The sequence below is a fragment of the Globicephala melas genome, chromosome 10, assembly GCF_963455315.2.
Source record: "Globicephala melas chromosome 10, mGloMel1.2, whole genome shotgun sequence".
NCBI lineage: Eukaryota > Metazoa > Chordata > Mammalia > Artiodactyla > Delphinidae > Globicephala > Globicephala melas.
The window spans coordinates 37310464-37335859 of NC_083323.1; the positions used below are offsets into that span (position 1 = coordinate 37310464).

At 34.6% G+C, this 25396-nt stretch overlaps 2 protein-coding genes across 24 annotated transcripts in view; one reads left to right on the forward strand and one right to left on the reverse strand.

Moving 5' to 3' along the window:
* The window catches only part of PPFIA2 (PTPRF interacting protein alpha 2), a 475760-nt gene extending 457615 nt beyond the window's left edge, over nt 1–18145 (forward strand). For 13 of the 17 annotated variants that reach the window (XM_060306804.1, XM_060306810.1, XM_060306803.1 and 10 more), the window contains 6 exons: nt 231–328; nt 4595–4770; nt 5651–5719; nt 13279–13438; nt 14651–14742; nt 16756–18145. In XM_060306804.1, coding sequence (XP_060162787.1) covers nt 231–328; nt 4595–4770; nt 5651–5719; nt 13279–13438; nt 14651–14709 — 562 coding nt within the window. In that variant the 3' untranslated portion in view covers nt 14710–14742; nt 16756–18145. The remainder of the gene's footprint in view (nt 1–230; nt 329–4594; nt 4771–5650; nt 5720–13278; nt 13439–14650; nt 14743–16755) is intronic. The other 4 variants (XM_060306813.1, XM_060306805.1, XM_060306812.1 and 1 more) reach the window with 1 other exon arrangement.
* The window catches only part of ACSS3 (acyl-CoA synthetase short chain family member 3), a 150981-nt gene continuing 137609 nt past the window's right edge, over nt 12025–25396 (reverse strand). For 3 of the 7 annotated variants that reach the window (XM_060306825.1, XM_060306822.1, XM_060306826.2), the window contains 3 exons: nt 22131–22230; nt 21870–22045; nt 12025–19127 (listed from right to left, as the gene is read on the reverse strand). In XM_060306825.1, coding sequence (XP_060162808.1) covers nt 18981–19127; nt 21870–22045; nt 22131–22230 — 423 coding nt within the window. In that variant the 3' untranslated portion in view covers nt 12025–18980. Of the gene's footprint in view, nt 21030–21869; nt 22046–22130; nt 22231–25396 lie in introns of those variants that run through there. The other 4 variants (XM_030866194.2, XM_060306823.1, XM_030866195.2 and 1 more) reach the window with 3 other exon arrangements.

The window sequence follows — 25396 nt, forward strand, 5'->3', positions numbered from 1 at the left end:
GATTAATTTTAAGACTATGGTTATTTTATTTTGAAAATATTTTTTTTTACCCCTTAGAAACACTGTGTGCTTAGAATAACTATAATTTTAATTCCCTCCAATTCTAAAGGATTTAATTACAAATGGAATTTATTAACCTGTTGCCTGAAGAAGTAGTGCATAGTGTTGACTATGCTTAATCATCTAGTGAGTAAACTAAATGTGTTTTCTCCTTTAAAAAAAAATAACAGAACAAGTTTACAATATGGAATTATGTGCTTAAAGAGGTTGAATTATGACCGAAAAGAACTAGAAAGAAGACGAGAAGCAAGCCAACATGAAATAAAAGGTAATATGTCTTTCTTTCATATCAAATGCCTTTTTTTTTCTGGGATTTTTAGCTTTCACTTTTATGAACCTAAAATGCTGTATGCATTACAATTGTCATTAAGTACCGTAAGTATTCAGCTAGAAGAGTGTCATCATTATTTCTTTTTCATTACTTTTCTGATTAAAACTCAGAAAAGGATATCATCACTTTATAAGATAGATATCCCACTTGGGGAATATTCTTGATTTTCTGAATTGAGATTTATTCCTCTGAACCTATTACTTACATATTCTGTTTATTGTAAACATGCCTCCACATAGATAGTTTTGTCAGACTTTTAATAGAACATTCTCATTATGATTCAGAGAAACATGGTATATAATTTATTTATAGCAGTTTATCCCAGGTTTGCATCATTTGAATTCTATTTCAGTGACCAGATATTTTATTTTTGTAATATAGTTGTTGAAATTATACAGGGATTTTTATATAGAAGTTACAGAGGGAATTTTCCCCTATAAATGAGACTAGTCCATTAATAATTTTAGCTAGGAATGATTTTAGAAACATTACTAACTGCTGCAACTATTGTTTGTACAAACCAATAAGACACTTCCTATAACAGACTTTAGAAAAGTACTGTATTTAGTAATTAACTCTTTAAATGTTGAGCAGTACCTTAATATACAGGGGAAATAATTGTTTAAAAAGAACAACATGTTAGACTTTATACTTGTTAGAGACCACTTTATTTTTATTATTGTTGTTGTTGAAGGAAAATTTAATGATTAGGTATAAGATATAAATATCTATGGGACTTTTATGGGCAAAAATCATAAGCCCTTTTATGTCTATTTATACTTTTTAATGGAAAAAAGTCTCAAATTTTTTGAAGAAAATTTTGAGTAGAAGCAAAATAAACTCCTTATATTTCTGTTTACCATTACCCAGGAGTTGATACATGGAAGCATTTCATCAAATTCAATAAGTGTTTGTACATTAATTGTTCAAAGTTAGGCACGAGTCTGTTTATTGTCATCTTCACTGCCTTTAGGGCTTACCTTAGACATGAAAATAGTATATATTACATGTTACCCTTCCTTCCCATATTAAAGTTTAGCACTGTTTTATTCTTTCAGATCACCTATCTTAGACTTCTGTAATTTTCATTTGTGATAAATATTGTCAGAAATCACTTTTATCTTTGGCAGTTCTTGGACAGTACATTAGTTAGAGTGGAATGGGTTTGAATGCCTGTGAAGGTGATTGATTAAAAGTATTTTTCTATATATGGTTCATTGGAGAGTAGACAGACACACAATGGATTTCTTGTAACACTTCATTTGACTCATTACCTAGGAGCAAGAAAGTGTTCTTCCATTATCAAAATTGGGTTATTTGATTTCACTTTATTTTGGGGACCCAGGAAATTGCAAGTTGTTTTTAGAGCACTGCTGTTCAGTTGAATTGAAATTTGGGAACTAATTGGCCAAATAAAGACAGCAAAAGGAAGTCTGTGCTTGACCTAACAGAGATGTTTTAGCACACAAATAGATTTTACCCGTGGGATACCTGTTTCTGGTTTTCTTTTTTGAAGCATTTTTTCCAATTAGATTTTATTATGCTTGGTCTCATCACATGAAATGCTTCTTATGTAGACAGATGATTTGGCACTATATCAAATATTATATTAGTATTTGGCAATTGCTAGTTAGAGTGTAGCTCTGAGAAAAGCTGCCAGGATTCACTATGATTATACACAGGCAACTCCATGTGTGATGTAGCTGTGAGTGAGATCATAAATAGCCCATTTCCTGTAACTGATCTGACGACATTTACAAGAATAACTCTTGACTGTGACTAGGGGTCTCTGTTATTATCTGAAGTGTTAATTAACCTTGACCTTAATAAACAGCTTTCTGAAGTGAAGAGACCATGTGAATATCAAAATCTATAAGCATTTAATTTGTTGCTAGGAAACAGTCAACACTGATCTCTAGACATTTATTGTTTAGGTCAAGAGGATCCTTACAAAGCTTTAAAGTCAGAGCATAAAATTTGCTTGGAAACAGATTTATAGAAAGGGATCTGATTTACAAAATGAAAAGAAAAACAAAACTGTGTTGTTCTGAAGAAGAGAATTTGGTATTAGTGTCTTATTTACCTTTACCCTGTAAATAAATGGATTATTTTATACTTATTATTTCATGAATAACTACAGATATGGCAATGGAATTTTTGGTAGACGTATATTTACAGAAATATGGTAACTACAAAATATGTCATAGGCTATCAAAATACAAATCCAGCTCCAGAAAAGAACAAATACTTCCTATTTGCAAATCCATTTAGTGTAAAGAAAACTCTACATTTTTGTTGAACTATTGTCCCATTATTTTTTTATTTTTTTTATTTTTTTTTTTAAGGGCTTCAAATGCTTGGCTTTTTATTTATTTATTTACTTTTGGCTGTGTTGGGTCTTCATTTCTGTGCGAGGGCTTTCTCTAGTTGTGGCAAGCGGGGGCCACTCTTCATCGCAGTGCGCGGGCCTCTCACTATTGCGGCCTCTCCTGTTGCGGAGCACAGGCTCCGGATGCGCAGGCTCAGCGGCCATGGCTCATGGGCCCAGCTGCTCCGTGGCATGTGGGATCCTCCCAGACCGGGGCACGAACCTGCGTCCCCTGCATTAGCAGGCGGACCCCCAACCACTGTGCCACCAGGGAAGCCCCAAAGCAGCACTATTCTTAATAACCACAGTAGAATCCACCCAAATTTCCATCAACAGTAGAAGGGATAAATTGTGACATAATCATACAATGGAATACTAAATAAACAAGCTACTGCTATTTGTCATAGCATGGGTGAACCCTATACTGAGTGAAGATACATATTGTACGACAGCATTTATAAAAAACTAAAAAATCAGGCAAAATTAATCTGGCGTGAGCATAGTCAGAATATTGGTTATTGTTGAGGTGAGGATAATTGAGAAAGGACATGAGGGGACCTCTGTGGTGCTGAAGTATCACTTTATTGCTTTGATGTTATACACAAGAAAATCTGAATTGGTTATAAATTAATGCATTAGGACAAATCAGTAATGCTTTTGAAAAACTTAATATATAAATACTCTCCCCCCACACACACACACACAAAGAAGAAAATACTAATAAGATTTTTGCAGATAAGTTAAATTGGGGAAATGAACAGTTGAAGTTGAAGAATAGTTCCCAAAGTATTCTTTATACTTTTTCCGGATAAGGTATATATTTCATTCTGAAAGAAAAAAAAATTAATAGGAAAACTTACTTTTACTGTACTAGTAAATTATGGGTTTCATTTCCCTTTCTAGAAATGAAAAAAAGTTTTGATTCTTTTTTTAGAAAAAAAGTTTTAATTATTTTCTCATTTCCCCTTAAGTTCCTCAAAATTCTTTCTTTTCAATGGAACATTCTTGTCCTTCTGACTGTTTTGCTGGCTATTATGTAGTATTATGTCCACTCATAATGAGAAGGAATGGAAAAGGATAAAATATACTTTGATATGTTATGGTCTAAAAAGGTATATATGACATTTTTCTCTAAAGGTTTTAGTTTTAGAAAATAAAATTCAAAGTGTTTTGTACCTTAGTAAAATATTGCATTTCAACCTAAAAGGAAAAACAACTTATGACTTGAGAGTGGTTGATTTTTGGATTAGTATGTGATTGAGAAATAATGGATTGACAAAATAGTAGGGTAAGTATCAAACTATTGAGTGCCTGTTCTCTTACTATTCTGTTCTCTGACTTATTGCTTCAGATGGGAAAAAAAAAAAGTTTCTTCTAGCCTATACACAATAGTTAGGTAGTAGTTTAAAAATACTCTGATGAAGAACCATTTTAGATTGTCATCTTGCTCTCTTGACTGAAGAGCTGTATATGGACACAAATAAGAAACGTCCCCATCTGGTGGTAAAAGCATTGAACTTCAGACAGACCCCTAGAGCTCCAGAATGAAAACAAGAAACACTCTGAGACATTATGTTCCATGTGATGGAAATGCTCTCATTTCAGTGATAACAAACACTCTTAAAATCACAATTTTTTTTCTGGGCTAAAAGTAGAAAGGGTTAGTTATTAGAAAGGTAAATACATGTAACACAAGGAGCCAGCTGCACTAGGGAGTGGATAAAGAAGCCAGCATAAATGCTAACTTGGCCAGACGCCTGTGGCTCATTTCAGCCAGCAGTTTTTATTTACTATGCAAAATACTGCAGCCTAAAATGATGCACCTCTTTTTCTAGATGTGTTGGTGTGGAGCAATGATCGAGTTATTCGCTGGATACAAGCAATTGGACTTCGAGAATATGCAAATAATATTCTTGAAAGTGGTGTGCATGGCTCACTTATAGCCCTGGATGAGAACTTTGACTACAGCAGCTTAGCTTTATTACTACAGATTCCAACACAGAACACCCAGGCAAGCCCCTTTGTGCTGTAGTTGCACTGTGTCCTGGTTTATGTAAGGACAAAGTAAACTTTTAGGAAAAAAAAGTCGGCTGTATATTCATGATTCCTAATGGGAGTTAGTTCAACGTTTGATATATGTCACTGGGACTTTAATTTCAAGCTACTGGATTTCTAGCCAAAACAATATCATAAAATTAAGTTGAAAGGGATTTAGAAGTTATGTGGTCCAACCTCCCACCTGAATGCCAGATTCCCCCAATCAATATCCCTGACAGATGGCCTTTAGTCTCTGCCCCTCTGAGGGGCAGTCATTTCTATTTACATCTCTGAATTATACAGACACTCAGCTCTGGGTGTGCCATTGTTTCCCAAGTCTGGATAATTATTTGAATTGCTGGAGTTCCTTAAAAACTTAAAATAAAACGTGCAATCTACATCACAAGCCTAAGAAATCAGATATCGAGAAATAGGGCACAGGAACCCTAATCATTTAAAGTTTCCCCAAATGATGATGATTGGCCAGGTTTCAGAACTACCTGCATAGACTTGATAAAAATGTGGCAGTCTAACTTTACTTTTTATTTCATTTTTGTATATTTCAAAGTTTACATAAAATATTCAATTGGAATAAAGTAACAAAGTGAGGTCAAACCCTTTGACCTCAGACGTTTATGTGAGGCTGTCTCTACTGTCCACAGACTGAAGAAAATTGCCCTTCCTTGTGTTTATAGTTTAAATTTACAATGGCTTATAGATATAGAGGATGAAAAAAATGAGACCCCTGTAAATAAAACAGGGTATTGGAATGTTTTCTCAGGTAAATATGATCACTATGATTTTTCAAATAAAAGGTGACTTCAATGATGTTAACTCTAATCTGATCTCGACAGGCAAGGCAGATTCTCGAAAGGGAATACAATAACCTCCTGGCTCTGGGAACTGAACGGCGACTGGATGAAGTAAGTCTTTGTCTGTCATTGTCATTCAAAAGGGACCTGGGACAGTACAAGTAAAATGGCTTTCAAGGACTAGTGCTCAAAATTAATCAGATGCTTGTTCTATGGATAGAATCTAGAATTTTCCCCACTATTATTCTTAAATATTTAATTTTACTAATTTGATTTGGAAAGAACATTATAAATTCATATATATTATCATATCAGCAGTTAGAAACACTAAGAAGTATTTCAAATTCAGACATTTTTCATGAGCTATGACAGCAAAATAATGTTGAGCAAAAATTTTTTTAAATTGTAAGTAATGGCAACACTAGCCCTAATAAATTCAGCTCTTTAATAAGGGATGTGCTTATTTCCTAAATATCAGTATATCTTCACAGGAAATTTTAGGATATTAAAAGGAAGAAAAAACTTGCTTTCAATAAATGGGAAGTTTTTGATTATTTTAGATATCAATATTGTGTTTTCCTTAAAAATATATGAGTAACATTTTAACAGTCATAGGAATTGAAGGTTATATTGAGTGTAAGAATCTCTACACATAGTAAATGCATGTTTAAATGATTTGGAAAATAGTAAACATGTAAGTAGTCTCCCAAGATGAAGGAATACAAGGGACATTAGCACACTCTGTGCATTGATAAACTATGGATTTTAATATTCCTTCTGAGGTTTTCAAGGATCTTTCTGGAAGAAATGGGGAGGAAACCTGAGTATGAAGTGGAAAATGAAGTGATGCATAATTCTGTGTTGCAAAATGCAGGTGTTTCTTGGCTGTAAAGAAAAGCTGATTAAAATAGTTTTGTGAATGAACACAGCAATTCCTAAAATGAGACAATAATTCCACATTCAAATGGGCAGGGCAGGTGATCTTGGTTTTATAAAACCCAAGCTGTCCTTTTCAGAGGAAGTTAGATAAGCTCTACAGTCTTGACCTCAGCTAACTTCCTGTAAATTCATACTCCTGTCCAATCAGGATAATTATTAATATATTTTAAAAACAGTTAATATTTAACTGATTTTAATTTTATAACTTTGATGATCTTTTCAATCCTTATTCTTTTTTTAAAATTTTTTATTGAAGTATAGTTAATTTACAATGTTGTGGTAGTTTCTTGCGTACAGCAAAGTGATTCAGTTCTCTCTCTCTCTATATATATATATATGTATATATATGTATATATATGTGTGTATATATACATATATATTCTTTGTCACATTCTTTTCCATTATGGTTTGTATTTTTTTTAATTTTTCTTTTGGTTTTTATTTAGCCATTTAATTTTTTTTTTAATTTTAAAATTTTGTTATTGAAGTATAGTTGATGTACAATATTATATGTTATGGTGTACAACATAGTGATTCTCAATTTTTAAGGGTTATACTCCATTTATAATTATTATAAAATATTGGCTATATTCCCTGTGTTGTACAACATATCCTTGTAGCTTATTTTATACATTATAGTTTGTACCTCTTAAGCCCCAACCCTATTTTACCCCTCCGCCCTTCTCTCTCCCCACTGGTAACCACTAGTTTGTTCACTATATCTGTGAATCTGTTTCTTTTTTTGTTATATTCACTAGTTTGCTTTATTTTTTAGATTTCACATATAAGTGATATCATATAGTATTTGTCTTTCTCTGTCTGACTTATTTCACTTATACCCTCCGAGTCCATCCATGTTGCTGCAAATGGCAAAATTTCATTCTTTTTTATGGCTGAGTAGTATTCCATAGTATATATACATGCAACATCTTTTTTATCCATTCATCTACTGATGAACACTTAGGTTGCTTCCATATCTTGGCAATTGTAAATAATGCTGCTATGAACATTGGGGTGCATGTATCTTTTCGAATTAGTGTTTTCATTTTTTTCAGATATATACCCAGGAGTGGAATTGCTGGGTCACGTGGTAGTTCTACTTTTAGTTTTTTGAGAAACCTCCATACTGATTTCCACAATGGCTGCAGCAATTTACGTTCCCACCAGCAGTGTACAAGGGTTCCCTTTTTGCCACATCCCCTCCAGCATTTCTTATTTGTGTTCTTTTTGATGACAGCCATTCTGACAGGTGTGAAGTGATATCACATTTTGGTATTAATTTGCATTTCTCTGATGATTAATGATGTTGAGCATCTTTTCATGTGTCTGCTGGCCATCTGAATGTCCTCTTTGGGAAAATGTCTATTCACATCTTCTGCCCATTTTTTAATTGGGTTGTTTCTTTTTGTTGTCGAGTTATATGAGCTAGTTATATATTTTGGATATTAACCCCTTATCAGTCATATCATTTGCAAATGTTTTCTCCTGTTCAGTATGTTGTCTTTCTAGCTACTATTGTGGAATGCTCTATTTCTCCCTTCAGTTCTGTCAGGCGTTGTTTCATGTATTTTGGGACTCTGTTGTTAGGTGCACATAATTATATCATTATGATGAATTGACCCTTTTATCATTATAAAGTATCTCTGTCTTTAGTATATATCTTGGTCTTAAAGTCTATTTTATCTAATATTGGTATAGACATTTTACCTCACTTGTGGTTACTGTTTGCATGGTGTATATTTTTTCATTCTTTTGCTTTCAACCTATTTGTGTCTATGCATCTAAAATGTCTCTTGTAGGGAGTGTATAATTGAATCTTGTTTTTTTAATCTGGTTTGATAATGTTTAAGTCATTCACATTTAGTCTGAATGTTTAAGTTATTTATATTTAGAGTAATTATTGATATGGTTGGATTTCTCTCTGCAATTTTATTTTTTTCTATATGCTTCATGTCTTTTGTTCTTGCTGTGCTTCTGTTCTTCCTTTACTGTCTTCTTTTGTGTTAAATACTTTTCTAATGTACATTTTAATTCCTTTGTGGTTTCTTTATTATATTTTTGAGTTACTAGTCTCAGTTTGTTCTAGAGATTATAATATGTAATTTATCACAATATACTTCAGATTACTACTAACTCAATTCTAATAAATTATCAAAACTTTGCTCCAATATAGCTCAATTCCCTCCTTACCCTTTGTGCCATTATTGTCATATATATTACATCCATGTGTTATAAATCCAATAATAGTGTTATAAATATTGCTTTATATGTCTTTTTAAAAATTTAAGGCGGAAAGGAGAAAAAATGTATTTATAGAATTTTTTTATATTAAACCACATATTTATCATTTATGGTTCTTTTCATTTTCTTCTGTGGATTCAAGCTACTGTCTGGTGTCCTTTCCTTTCTCCAATATAACTCTATTCCCTCTTTATGTTATAAACCCAACAATTGTTTTTTAACCCAGTTAAGGGAATAAAAGAGAAAAATATGTTTGTAGTGTCTTTGTATTTACCTATATAATTGCCTTTTGCTCTTTATTTATTCATGTGGATTCAGTTTACTGTCAGGTGTCATTTCCTTTTACCCTGAAGGACTTCCTTTAGTATTTTTTATAAGGCAGGCCTGCTAGCAACAAATTCTCATTCTTTGTCTGGGAGTGTCTTTATTTCACCTTCATTGTTGAAGGATACTTTTATTGGACAAAGACTTCTTGATTGACAGGATTTTTTTCTTTCAGCACTTTGAATATGCCATCTCATTCCTTCTGGCCTCCATTGTTTCTGATAAAAAATTAGCTGTTAATTTTATTGTGGTTCCCTTGTATGATACATCAGTTTCTCTCTTGTGTTCGAGATTTTCGCTGCCTTTTAACAGTTTTACTATGATGTCTACTTGGACTTTGGATGTGTAGATTAATATTTTTCATCAAATTTTTGGACTATTATTTCTTCAAATATGTTTTTCTGCCTAATTCGCTCCTCTTCTGGAATTCCCATTAAGTGTATATTGTGTGTTCAAAGATGTTCCATGGGTATCTGAGGCTCTGTTCATTTTTCTTCATTCTTTTTTTCTTTGTTCTTTAGACTGAATAATCTCAATTGCTGTATCTTCAAGTTTGCTGATTCTTTATTCTTCCAGTTCAAAGATGCTACTGAACCTCTCTAGTGAATTTTTTTTTAGAAATGGCTTTTATTTATTTATTTTTGGCTGTGTTGGGTCTTCGTTTCTGTGCGAGGGCTTTCTCTAGTTGCGGTGAGTGGGGGCCGCTCTTCATCCAGTGCGCGGGCTTCTCACTATCGCGGCCTCTCTTGTTGCGGAGCACGGGCTCCAGATGCACAGGCTCAGTAGTTGTGGCTCACGGGCCTAGTTGCTTCGCAGCATGTGGGATCTTCCCAGACCAGGGCTCAAACCCGTGTCCCCTGCATTGGCAGGCAGATTCTCGACCACTGCGCCACCAGGGAAGCCCCGTCTAGTGAATTTTTAATTTCAGTTGTTTCACTTTTCAATTCCAGAATTTCCATTAGATTCTCTCTCTCTCTCTGTATATATATAATATATATATCATATATATAATACATATCATATATAATTTCTGTCTCTCTATTGATATCCTCTATTTGATGAGTCATTTGATGAGTCTTTTTTGTTTTTCTTTGCGGTACGTGGGCCTCTCACTGTTGTGGCCTCTCCCGTTGCGGAGCACAGGCTCCGGACGCGCAGGCTCAGCGGCCATGGCTCACGGGCCCAGCCGCTCTGCGGCATGTGGGATCCGCCCGGACTGGGGCACGAACCCGTGTCCACTGCATCGGCAGGCGGACTCTCAACCACTGCGCCACCAGGGAAGCCCATTTCCTTTTTTTTTTTAACATCTTTATTGGAGTATAATTGCTTTACAATGGTGTGTTAGTTTCTGCTTTATAACAAAGTAAATCAGTTATACATATACACATATCCCCATATCTCTTCCCTCTTTCATCTCCCTCCCTCCCACCCTCCCTATCCCACCCCTCTAAGTGGTCACAAAGCACCGAGCTGATCTCCCTGTGCTGTGTGGCTGCTTCACACTATCTATCTGTTTTACATTTGGTAGTATATATATGTCCATGCCACTCTCTCTTTGTCCAGGCTTACCCTTCCCCCTCCCCGTATCCTCAAGTCCATTGTCTAGTAGGTCTGTGTCTTTATTCCCTCCTTGCCCCTAGGTTCTTCATGACCATTTTTTTTCTTTAGGTTCCATATATGTTTTAGCATACAGTATTTGTTTTTCTCTTTCTGACCTACCTCACTCTGTATGACAGACTCTAGGTCCATCCACCGCCCTACAAATAACTCAACTTCGTTTCTTTTTATGTCCGTTATGGTTTATTACAGGATATTGAATATAGGTTCCTGTGTTGTACAGTAGGGCCTTGTTGTTTATGTATTTTACATATAGTAGTTTGTATCTGCTTTTAATCCTTATTCTTAATTGTTGAATCAAAAAGATAGTCTGCATAAACACATACACACTTTTTTTTTTTTTTTTTTTTTTTGTGGTACGCGGGCCTCTCACTGCTGTGGCCTCTCCCGTTGCAGAGCACAGGCTCCGGACGCACAGACTCAGCGGCCGTGGCTCACAGGCCCAGCCGCTCCACGGCATGTGGGATCTTCCCGGACCGGGGCACAAACCCGTGTCCCCTGCATCGGCAGGCAGACTCTCAATCACTGCGCCACCAAGGAAGCCCCATACACACTTTTAAGTACAATTATTATCCTTACTTAAAAGTTGGAAAAATAATTTTAATAAAAATTATTAAAGATCTGTCATATCATAACGATTCTAAAATGCAGACTGAGCTGAAGTAGAGGTCCAGTCAGAGACACAAGTCAATGTGGGTTCTAGTGTTGCTTCTTAAAAGTAATGAACAAGTTGAAAGGCCTATATGGAACGTTATTATCTGCCTTTAAAATATGCTACCTCTTTTTATTACTAAAAAAGCACATGATTTTATCATTCAAACCCTCTAGTCGCTTTTGTCTCAGTTTTTTGTTTGTTTCTTTGATTTTGGTTTTGTTTTTTGAGTGTGAACAAAAATATCTAAACAACTTAGCTGGAGCCAGAATAGACTTGTTTCTGGGGCTGATCGCATTCAGATTCCACTGAAATGATTTGAGAAGTGTTCATGTGCTGCTACAGACAGAGGATATCCTCAGCTGAGAGCATATCTTTCAGTCTCCTCTCATGGAAACCTTTTCCTGTGATGTTGTTGCTTATAGTTCCCATTAACTTTCTGCAGTAACACTATGTTGAAAGAACAGAAGTTAAGGAATCATGATTTAAATTCTCAACTTACTGGCATATTTTTGAGCCCTTATCTCAAACATTATAGGAGCTGTACATTCCTACAATGTAATGTAATGTTTTATAGAACTGAAGAAAATTTATGTTCATGCAACAACTTCTCCAAGATTCAAGAAGTCAGAGAGGCCACAACTGTGAAATTCTGCTTCTTTTTTCCATTTATAAACAAACATTTGGAGTCTAAGGCAAAGTCAAATACAGCAGTTGAGAAGAGTAGCAGAAATCTCTTAAAGTGTAAAATGGCTATCAAATCTAAACAAAATTTATATATTAATAATAAGGATTCTAAAAGAAAAATGGATAAATGTAATTACATAAATGATTTTATTTTTCCCAGATTAACCTTGTATGCTACTTAAATTAGTAGTCTATGATGAAGAATACTTTATAGTGTTTCTTATTTATAACAATAATTTAGGTTGAATATCTATCTATATTCTCTATGCCCAAATGAAGTCACCTGAGCTAGCAGAGTCAACCACACATATTTAACTATAATTTTAGGGAGTAGACAGTCCTTCCTTAGATGAAAAACTTAGTGATATAAGAAGATAAGATCTGTGTAGAATGATTAATATTTTCCTTACATTAGAAACAAAGAATATAATCAGTCAAATGGTAAATTACATATTGTTGCTTACCAATTCAGAGAAAATAATGGTTTGTCTGCAGGTACAATGTGTATGCACAGAGAGGGAAGATTTTATGCAATTAAGATATAATAGAATCAGCAACAAGAATTACATTGTAAAACAGCAGCCAGAGTTACATTATGCTTTTAGTGGCATCTAATGAGCACACGTATTTATTAAAAGGAAGGTGACCATTTGCATAGGTTTTTCAACAAACTACAAGTTACTTCTGTATCAGCTGAAATCTAGCAAATGACAAATTTAGTTTCTTACACAGAATATAAATTATCGTATCCCATATGAGCCAGGCTGTATCAAATATAGATTTCCCATAACATATATCTTGTATACATAAAAGCAAAATTCATGAAATAATCAAGTGTGTGAATCAAATAGTGTTTACCCAATACTTATTCAACTAAGTATATCATCTCATAACATAAAAACAGTTGGCATGAAGTGCAACAAAGTATACCCAAAATTCTTTTTGGAAAAACTTTGGGGTTTTATTTTAAATTTTCAAAGATTTTACTTTCATATATGTTTTAGATTCGAAATCATATGAACTTTTTAATAAAAACATTTCTATTTCACATATCCTGCATTCTCATTTTGGAATCAATATAACCCTTGAAATATAGTATTCCATATGTATACTTTACAGACTGAATGTAAATAATCAGAGTTACATGTTTTAAGCACCTGGACTAGTTTACTTGTTTTCATTACATAAAATTGTATCTCTGTACTGGCAGAGTGATGACAAGAATTTCAGGCGTGGGTCGACCTGGAGAAGGCAGTTTCCTCCCCGTGAAGTACACGGAATCAGCATGATGCCTGGGTCCTCAGAAACGTTACCGGCTGGATTTAGGTTAACCACAACATCGGGGCAGTCAAGGAAAATGACAACGGATGGTACAGTAGTTTTGCATTTCTGCTTATAAAGTAAAAAGCTTGTTTAGCAAATGCTGTCATTCTCTGATCTTGCACAGCTTTCTGGAATTGATTCTTTTCTTAAGTTGGTTTGCTCTGCTTGACGTTTACTTTGCTTTCATCAGACCATACTCTTTTGTAAGCTGCTAATGCATGAACTCATGGCACTTTATTCATATTTTAAAAATAATTTAAAATATCCTAAAAAGGACTATTTTGGCTAATGTCCACATCTAGGAAGAAAAACATCTGCATGATTTGTGTTTCTTTACTCTTCTATTCACCAAGTAAATAATTTGTTCAGAGGATGGATTTGGACTAAAGGTCCTTAATAAACGGAAATTAACTCCACTGTCACCCTACATGCTTGAATATTGCAAGTTTTCTATTTCATCTTAAAAACTCAGACTCATCAGATATTCTCACCTATGACCAAGGCAGAAGGCCTTAAATAAACAAGCACAACCATGAGAAGAGAATTAAACAAACACAAAACCGACAGTAATTTCCCAATTAGTATTTCCTTCTGTGGACATTAGACTTGTGTTATATACTTCACAAAGGAAAACAGCCATTCTGGAGGAGAGACAAATTTGAAGTTGTAGTCACAAAGTTATGTCTGTCTGGTAAGCATTAAACAAAAAAGCCCCACTCTCTTTATTGAGACAATCACCTAGAATTATTATTTCTTGTCAAGGTGATAGTTATCATGGCCCTTAAAATAAGTTCCAGTATAAACCATGATCTTTGATCTATATTCCATGATCTTTGATCTGTATTTCTTCTAAGTTATTACTATTATGGAACACATTAGCAAAATTCACGAGCAATTTAACATGATTAAAATGAGTATAGAAGCTTTTCAGTATTGGAGGGGAAGACAGTCCATCATACTGAATTCTCCAAGAGCAATCTTTGCTTCATTCAAAAACAGGAGCACCCAGGGGAACTGTTCTTGTTAACAGACTTCATCTAAGGAGGAATACACAACTTGAAAGCTCAGGTGAATCACACTGGAATAAATTTTCTTTAGTAGCTTGTCTTGAGAAAAGGAATATGAGTGGCTTCTATCTGAGAGAAAGAAGGTCTATTAATATGTTCAGATCCCTTTATGCAGGGAAAATGAATCTTTCTCATCTGAAATTTTGTACTCAATCATCCAAGTCCCTCTAAAGCCCTTTTCTCCATTTGCAGTTCCTTCATCAAGACTGCAGAGGTTAGACAACTCCACTGTTCGCACATACTCATGTTGACAAGCCACTCAAAGGAGGCAGCACTGACTTGCTGTGAGTAGTTTTCCTTGGCTGACAAAAAACAAACCGCCAAAAAAAATGTAACCTACATAGACTAGTAAATATACACAATACTCTTCGTTGTGGCGAAGAGTGAGAGAAGTGAGAGAACCCCTTTGAATTGCTAGAGAGTGGAAAGTTCTTTATATTGTAACTCTTAATCTAGGATTTCCTATCACCATCTGTCTGCTATGGTTTAAGGCCCACCTGTTGGAGGCCTGTCACTATCTTATTACACATCAATGGGTTGCTACTACACTGGTTTCTACTTTTTCGTAGCACTTTATATTGATGCATATAGCATTTTACTGATGAGAGTTTGGCACTTACAGAATAACACACTTTTAAGTGAGTATTTTATATAGGGGAAGTTGAAATAGGCAACTAGTATTTTAGTAAGTACCCAGAGTCAAATAGTGGCAGAATCAGGAAAATGATTTGGAGGTGATTTCACATTAAAAACAAAAGTATAACTGAAAAATCTGAACTTCTGGTATGTTGTTTTTCATCAATCTGATTAATACTTGTTGAAAATGTATAGGAATTTTAAGTATCTGGGGTTTACAGCAGATAGAAACCAAGTGAAATAACATTATAACAATGGCGGACAGGACAGAAAACCATCCTATAAAATCATAAGCTATAAGGCATTTGTACTTCGAGAAATACTAGTTGATGGAATCTAATTCCAAATCCATATGAAAATGGAATTTTATTGGAAACCGGTCTTAGTAAAACTGTTTTCATAGAAAATAAATGTCAAGAACTCATAAACATTTTTTAATCTACAACTGTGCTTTACCAAAATATTCTACCATTTACGATGAATTAAAATTTTGGAGAAACACTTTTTAGAGCAATATTTAGAACCAAGTATGTGCACAGGGTTGGGGAGGGGAACAGCTCATCTTGTGCTGTTTATTCATTGCCTTGAACTAAAAGCTCCACACAATTTACTGATGGTCTTTGGGGCCTAATATAGGAGCTGATATGCTGCCTTATTTGGGTCACTATTTGAAGCTGCCGATGATAAAACAAAAAGCTTTCAGATAAGAGATCTAATTTCAGAATGTAAAACCCTAACATTAAAAATTTAATTATGGTATACAATTTGGCATCTTATTAGGCATGATCTAAAATTTGTAATAATTTGGCTAAATAAGAGGCTTTCCAAAATACTGTTTGTAATAGTTTCTACACATAACATGATAATTTACCAGGAACTAGGATTAGAATACTTCACTAATTTACAAATGACTACTTAATATGTTGAGTAGTGCTTGCTTCTTAGCTCTTGACTGATGGGTAGAATTACTCTTTAACTATTTATAATCTGTATTTTGTGCTTGGCATTCTCGTTCATATTTCCTAGTTTTTACCATTAAATGGAATAAAGGTATTTATTTCCAATAAGTTAATCTGGGACAACCAATTTCTATTGTGAGGAAACATTAGCATTTTTGTTATTAACACAATTCAGAACATATCATTTATCTCTTGTGTCGGGATAGTAATTGTGATCTTTTCCTAAGTATATTATGACCGGAAAGAATCAGTGATGCCACATCACTAACCCAGATTCTTTATATGTTACTGATTATCATTATGTTTTTGTCACAATTAAACAAAGGTCTCTTTTAAAGAGCTCTAAAATATATGAGTTAGAATACAGATCTATTCCATGGAATAGGTCAACTCAACTCAATTTATTAATGAGCAAGCTGTACGCTTTTCAAAAGGACTGCTGAGGTTTTCTGTGACTACCTCTGTTTATATTACTGCCATACTTTCTACAAAGTTGAGCAAATCTTATTTATGAACCTCACCTGCACAAAATTAGAGAGGAGCAAATATTAATTACATACAGCCATTCGTTAGACCTGAGATGATATCCTACCCTTAGGACAAAAGTGGGCAGGATGCATGGAGGTGCACCAAGAGTCGCAGAGGGAGATTTTCCAGTCTGGGATCTTTCAGTAAACTAATGCTGTCCATTACATATTTTAGATGTCGTCTTTTCAGTCTACTCTACCTAAAGTGCACTACCATCTAAGAAGATAAGCAGTGAAAACCTTTGTGAAGACTGAATTCTAAGGAAATAATCACAACTAATGGTTTATTAAGCTGAAAATGTGATTTTGGGGGGAGTCAGATATTACGTTTGATTAGTTTACTACAATTGTAAGAAAATGCTTAAGTCATTTGAATAATAAGCATCATCCACATCATAAATTCTGTACAACAGATGCTTTTATGAAATAGAGCCACTTGTTTTTTCATGTCTTATTGTAATATACTTGGCATTTATGTATTACTGTGTATGCATTTCTTTTTAAATGTGTAAGTCTTATGTAAATGGATATAAATATGATTTTTTTAAAAATAAAATATATGGTTCATGGAGTCTTGAGTGCAAACATTTGACAATTCCAAGTACTGTTTGTATTTTACCATTCCACCATTTCTACAGTTTTTGCATTGTAACAAATTGATATGTTTCCTGGAAGCATGTTTCATGCTTCCACATGTTTCTCCTTCAAGTCTGTCAATCCTTAAAGCTGAAAACCTGCCTCTGATCATGTAAAAAAGAATGATTTAACCTGGAACTGGAGCCAAAAATAGACCTTTAAAGGAAATCAGGGATGTCCTATATCTTTAGAAATAGCACTGTGATGGCTCGATCTCCTTTTCAATACAAAACAAAGCCAAACTGTTTACAAGAGTCAAAAGCAATTATTTAAAAAAATTTATAAAGAAAAAAAAAAATCTCTTCTTATTACCTGTGGACCAAGAAAAAAAAAAAAAAAAAAAACTTCTTTACTAAGAACCACATGTTCATCCAAATACCTTGAACCTCCAGCCAGCCCTGTTCAGTGAATGTCAACCACTGCAGAGTCTGAGGTCATTTCCACTGGAAAAAGCAAAACCCCAGAAACCTTTCCCTTTTGTCAATGTAATAGGGCATTAGCCAGACTCATGTCTAACTAACGTTATATGCTCTTAGCCGAGAAGGCCTTGTTGCGACTTCCCTGAAGTCAGTCTTATCAGAGGAAATAAGACAGAATGATTAACATATATAGTGTATAAAAGTATAGAAGAATAATCTCTCTCTTCCCTGTGGCTTTATTTGGTGGTGTTACTGTTGTTTATTCTTTGTTTATATGGGAGATTTCAAAGTAAATCTATTTAAGAATACCATTTATCTAACTGCTGATTTTCTGCTGCTTGATCTTATTAACAGCAAGACCTGTCATTAGTAATTCCTTTTTTGTATTTAATTTGCTATGTTTGCACGTACATTACATTTGTTTTGATGTCAATTTTTGTTTAACAGATTCACTCAAAAGGTAATGGTAACAGAAACCCTCTCCATTGTCAATAAACAAAAATACTTCCAGTTCTCTGTTTAAGCTTTGTTTTCTAGTCATATATAGTTTAAAATTTTACTTAAACTATAATGAAAATCATTCTTTTTAGTGATCAATCTTTTAGCTTCAAAAGTGAGTCTGCCACAAGAGGGAGCACTAAACTTGCTTATGAAAGTGATTTTAAATTTTCTAAAAATGTTGCCTGATTAGAAACAATGGGAAAGAGCTTTTTAAGTTCGTCTGAATATGGGGATCTTGACTTACAGAAATGAAATATAATATAGAAACTATGGTATCATAATAATACAAACTAGATTTGTATCTACTGTTCTGCACAACTTAATTGCATAAACAGTTCTTCCCCTTTAAGATATCACCTAATAAGAGACATTAACCATTTAAAATAGACTAACATACAGGGATATAAAAGATCCAGTTACTTGCCTCAAAAACCATAAAATATTCTTCGATGTATAAGATCATTTTGCCAGATTCTAAAACCCATTTCATGGATTAAGCTTAGAACCTTGGTTTTCTTCCTTTTAACTATCAACGTTATGAATTTTCATATTTTTAATAATCAGAACCTTTACAAATATAATTTTCTATAAATAAAACTAATTTTAAATGTAAAGCAGTTCTCATTTGTATACACTTAGTACATTTTCACAGGCAAAATAGATCAATTAATTGGCACTTTTCTATAGATTTTAAAATAAAATATTTACATTTTAATTTTAATACTTTACAGTAAAAAAATTCTATGCAACTACCAAAAGAAGATCATGCAGAATTTATTTCAGCAAATTACATTTTTTAGTAACATTATATTGTTATTTTTAAAGACATTTAATTCAAAATATTTTAAGTACTATTGAGTGAAAGTACCTTATGGTAAGTATTAAAATAGAAAATTCCTTTTTTTTTCCTTCCAAAATTTAAGCAATCTGATGACTGTATCTTTCTTGCCCCACATTCAGTCTTGTGAGAGGAACAGTACTTTCTCTGACCCTGCAAAGGAGATCACTTTCTTTAACCAGATACAAGAAAACACCACTTCCCCGGTCTTGTGCACTGTTTTCCAATCCCACTCAACAGGAAAAAAACCCAAGCCCGCTTGCTGAAGTGTCTCTCAGATTGATTACCACGAAAAATGTGCAAGAGGATCAAAGATGTAATCGTTAACACAATTCTTGTATATGCCTGGGTTTATACCTTGCAGATGAACTATGATACACAATCGGCTAAAGAATTTGCCATTTCAAATTAACTGAATTTTATATGAAAAAAGAAGGTAATACATCTTAATTCTAAGACATTAAAAAGTGTGAGATTACAGTTGTGATAAGATAAAATGTACTCAAGAGAAGAGACAGTTTAAGGAACCCAACAACTTCAAATTATAAGTTGAATATCTATCTAATTAGTTTAACTCAGTCTACTAAAATAATTAAAAGGAACAGTTAGATGAATGTATTTTTTCAGGTGTAACAATCAAAAAGCCAATTTTAGCAAATAACAATTTACTTTGAGAAGCCATTTATCTTATAGGCTACAGTCCAAAAAATCCTAACATTTTCAGAATGTCTTTATACAAGTTGTAAGCAATTTTTATGAAACAAACAATAAGCTCTTATCTATTATCTCTCATATATATTTTGTGATATGTTACCAGACTATATGTTAAGACAGTTGCTCTTAAAAATAATGTTCCTGATGGACTGAAAGACTGAGGAATACTTTAAGAACCGTCAAGACATGGGTATGGTATTTTTTGAGTTTAAATATATTCTTTGATAACTGATCTCATGTAGAGCCCTAAGTAAACCAAATAAGTAATTATCTATATCTACCTACTCTGGATAATTGGCACATTATCATATGCTTATTAACAAAGACTAATTTTCAGTTATTTTTTTAATGCTCAATAGTTTTACAGAAGTTTAAATGGAAAGATGTGCTTTGGATATGACAATTTTTTTTTTTTAGTGAGTTATTTAAAAATTAGAGATTTCACATAAAATCTGGATTTTTGGTTTCTCTTAAAACTCCTCCCGGTTTTTAGCTAATGTAAAAACTTTTACATTTCTTCCTTAAGAGCTTTCCTTGCCAGTTACATTAAGAGTATACAGTCAGCTAAAGAGTATTAAGAGTATACAGTCAGCTAAAGAGCCCTCATCTCCATGACAAAGAGATTGGATTAATTGACCTCTATGCTCTCTGCCAGCCTGTTATTCCCCTTGACTAAGTAACAAAGGATTGAAAAGAGCTGTACCTTGGTTGGTACCCAGCCTTCCCTCAGGAAATATGTGACTAGACAGATTCTCCTACTTAGAAAATCATGTCTAGATGATTACCTAAAACTTCCCATTTCATCCATTTCATTTAAAATAACCATGCATGTGGGCATCTCAAGAATATTAGAAAATATTCAGAATTTCTATAAGAAAATTATAATTGTTTTCTGACTTCACTTGAGTTTTAGGTCTTGGGTCAAAGCTGCAGAGTCCTAATTTCAACAAGTGGCTCGATATTAGTGTCACTTTCAATTAAAATGTTTTTTTTGGGGATACAATTTTTATAAATCGTATGTCAGATATATTTTTCTTAAATCAAAGTTCTGGAAAATCTATAATGAGCAATGTTACAGGTAACCAGTAACAGTGCTAATTGGGCTAATCAAACAGAAGACCTTTTACTAGTTTTCACGTACATTGTTTTTAGACCAAGCTCTACAATTTACATTTCAGTTTGCATGTAATTTCTATTTAAATATTTATTTCTGGGAAATAATTCCAAAATCTAACTCCAATTAGAAAAGTGACAAAAAAAGAAAAAAAAAAGTCATAATGCCTGCTTCAGCATTTCTTCTATGTGCCCAAAAATGCTGGGGTCTTCAATTGTAGGAGATACCTGGAAAGAAAATTAGAGCCAGATGAACGTGCTTCATTGAACCCTTCCATTCTATACAATTAAACAATTATATGCAATCTTGTATTCCCCATTATCTTATCATACTCATATGGAAAGGTTCAAAAACAGGGAACTTTGAACTCAATATTTTAAAATGCATCTATAGTAAAATAAACTGTTCAGTTAGCAAAACTATTGGTCCTAGATGGTACTTTCTTTTATGGGCCTTTCAATGAGCATCTATAGAAAGAATTTTTTTTTTTGGCATTTGCCCATACAACCACTCCTTACTGTTGCATCACTTTTTATTAGATCTTGATGATTAAAAATACATATATTTGTGCATGTATAATATGCACAAAATTAAAAGAATGCATATGCTTGAATCAGCCTAAATTACCTAAAATAATTTTCACTCAAAACAGGAAAAATAATGAGCATACATATCAATTAGAATTTTCAAAATATCTATAGCCAGCCTCTCACTCACTATTAGTCACTAATGACGGCAATGAAGGAAAATTTATCCTTAATTTAATAAGATTGAGTTTCCACAAGTTTGAATTTGACATATTTACTAACAGTAAAATATTTTCACATACTGGTTCTTATAATCAAAAGTATATGGTCTTAATTAATCTGTGTTTCTCTCCAAAACCCTCATTCCTACAGAGAGAATGGCTATGCAATTTTTCCCCCATAATATTAAAAAAAAAGTACTGTTACGTGTTTTCTAGGGATATAATTCATGCTTGAGAACCACTGAAAGATCTTAGTTGACACCAAAGAAGTGGGGGAAAACATTTCAAAACCAAGCACTCAACATCCTTGATAATTTACCTTATATGGCTTGCCATTGACAAGGGCAGACAGAGCTGAGCGGGGAATTTTGCCAGATCTGGTTTTGGGTAACTGTTTCACAAACACCGCTTTTCGAAAAGCAGCCACGGGGCCAATGCTCTGTCTAACATGTTTCACAATTTCTTCTAAGACTTGTTCCTCTGTTGTATTTATATCTAGGGAGAAAGTTCAGATGGTAAGCTCTGAATTAACTTTAATCATTCAGGGCCCCAGCAGTCGGGGAGGAGAAAGACCTCTCACCTTTCTTCAGCACGCAGAGAGCTAACGGGACATGACCCTTCAAAGGGTCTTCCTTGCCAACAACAGCGCAGTCGGCCACAGTGCCATGGGAAAGGACAGACTGTAATTTAAAACAAGCATTCATTTAGAATATCTATACACAGATATATGCAATATTTATAATTTCAATTGGGGAAAATAGTACACATCAGATAACTTAAAAACCCATAGCTACCTCTGTGAAAATTACTACCAATTCACCATTCACATCACTAGTACTGAGGTGACTGGTTAGGATCCCCAGGTAGTCTCTCAGTAAAAGCTGACTAAGCAATTAAGACAAACTGCTTAGCTTACCTGGAAAGTAAGGGAATGATTTCTTCATCTCAATTGTTTATTAATGAAGTCTGGGAAACTATGCAGTGATACCACTTGGGAACAAATTGCAATGAGCCTCGGAAAACAGATGGCCTCATGGTGTTCTGGCTTCAGTGCTGGCTACCATGAGGACACCTTCCAGAGGAACCCAAGGCAGCCCCATCAATAAACAGTGATTTGGGACTTTCCTGGCGGTCCAGTGGTTAAGACTCTGCACTTCCGCTGCAGGAGGCACCGATGTGATCCCTGGTTGGGGAACTAAGATCCCACATGCCGCGTGGCACAGCCAATAAGTAAATAAAATAAAATTACAAAAAATAAATGGTGATTTTATTTCCACCTCTGTTGCTGAGCAATGAACAGAGCACACTTCTCTTCTTGAGTGACCACCCATCCAGAGAGGATTTTCCAAGATGTGGAGAAAAGGCTGGACATGGAGTGAAGCCCTGACATCAGATAATCACCACTGTTGACCAACCATTTTCATATTGTTCACCCTAAGCTCTAAATGCCTTAAAGAGCAAAGCAAATTTCTATCTGGAATCACAAGAACTCAGAGAATAGAGTAACCACATGAAATACAGAAGCTTAGGATTAAGAAAAAAAAAATTCTGCTGTGATGGGACTTTTAAAAATGAATGTTCAAAAAGTTCTTTTCTGAGAGATTAATATATATTTCAAGTGACTCCAAACCCCTATGGCTGGAGAAAACAGTGAGCAAACTTGTAACCAAGGGCTAGTTTGGCAGTCCTCATTCTTTCCTCCATGCATTCTGTCAACAAACATTTACTAATACCTCCTATCCTCCAACCTCCTATATTGCAGTAGACTTGGTGGTGAGCAAAAATAAGCTGGGTACTGTCTCATGGTGCTTACAGTCTAGTAGCAAAGGGTGATGTTAATAAATAATCATCAATATTTAATTACTATGAATGTCTAGATGTAAAGTGGTACAATCTTTGGGGAAATAACATGGATTTCTAAATGAGAGATAGAACCAAAGCAACCAATGTGGCAGAAGAATATGGATCTCAGAGAAGACTCCCCTTAGGAAGTGACTCAGGAAGAGCTCAGGTCTAAAGGGTCTGTATGCAAGGACCCTTGCATACAGGGGCGGGGCAAAAGCCCTGTGGAAGCACGGGGCTTCTACCATTCAAATCTAAAAGGGACCAACGTGGCTGGAAAGCAGAGAGCAAAAGTGAGAATGGTGTAAGAGGAAATGAAGCTACAGAGATAGACAAGGGCTGTGAATGCGAAGGGCTTCCAACTATTTTAGTAGCATTGGAAGGTAATAAAGCACTTTCAGGAGGTAAGGAGGCGATGCAAGATCAGAATGGGTTTTTTAACAGACTTTATTTTTTCAGAATAGTTTTAGATTCACAGCAAAATGGAGCAGCAGAAAGTACGTTGTTCCCATATAACCCCTGCTCCCATTCACACACAGCCTCCGCACCATCAAAATCCCTCACCAGAGCAGCAGAGTTACAACTGCTGAGCCAACACTGACACATCACTCTCACCCCACTCCACAGTTCACGTTAGACTTCACTCTTGGTGTTGTACACTCTATGGGTTTTACAGCACGGATCCATGATTACAGTATTTTACAGAGTAGATTCACTGCCTTAAAAATCCACTGTGCTCTGCCTATTCATCCCTCACCTTCCAATAACTCCTGGCAGCCACGGATCTTTTTTACTGTCTCCACAGTTCTTTTCCAGAATGCTAATATAGTTGGAATCCTACATATGTAGCCTTTACAGATTGGCTACTTTCACTTCAGAGTGGATTTTGAAAAACAAAAACTTACTTTGGTTCATTGTGAAGAATAAATAGAGGATAGTTGAAGGTGGGTGTCATAGTTTACCCAGGGAAACACCCAGAGAGGCTACAATAGTAGACTAAAGTTATAGTAGTGGGTATAAAAAGATTCCAGAGTTTTTAGAGGTAAAATGGACAGAATTTGATGATAAATAGGATATGAAGTAAGAAGTCAAAGGGGTTAAAGATGATTCTGTGGTTTTTGGCTTGAGTAGCTGGTTGGATAGTGGTGTCATTTTCTAAGCCAGAAAATGCTGGTGAGGGCTAGGCTTGGGAGGAAACATCATGTATTAAATCTTGGAGATATTCCATTTGAAGTACCTTTCAGACATCCAAGGCAAGGCAATTGGATCTGAGGAGAATCTTAATCTGAAAATGTGTATTTGAATGCCATTAATGTATAGATGACAATGAAAGTTATGCACATGGATGAGATTATCTGGGGAGAAAGCAGTGAGGAGAAAAGGTGAAAGCCTTAAAGAACTCTTAACATCTAAGGACCGTATGAAAAAGGAAAAGCTGACAAACTGCACTGTAAAGGTACAGTCAGAGGGAAGAGAAAAACCAACAAAATCCGGGACATGCCACTAAAAATCCCAAACTTTCTATGGAAAAAAAAAGTAATTCAAGCTGAAAATGAGCTTTCTCTTCTCTGAACTCCTAGAAGACTCAATGAACTGCTAGAATGTTTGGTACAAAGCCAGTGGACTAACTCACACTGCCCCTAATTAAGCATGCAAATCAACATTGCCCCGTATCCTATCCTAGCATCAGCCTTGAAGTATTCAGTTGTGAGGGCTGCCATCGACATAGCTTTTGACTCCTGCAGTGCTCAGAATGGTACGTGATAAATAAATGATTTTTGTACTATATGTTTTATTAACTTCATTGCTGAGGTAAAGGTGTCTACGCCCTCTTTCCTTTAGTTGGTCCTGACTCAAAAGCTTCTGCAAAACACATACTACACAGACCAGACCATACAATACCACCTTCTCTCACTGCTTCAGTGTGAACTCTCAAAATGTTTCCCATTTGTTAAGTTCTTATTTTCTTTTCAGTCTGTATGTTGAGAGTAGAGACACATTTTA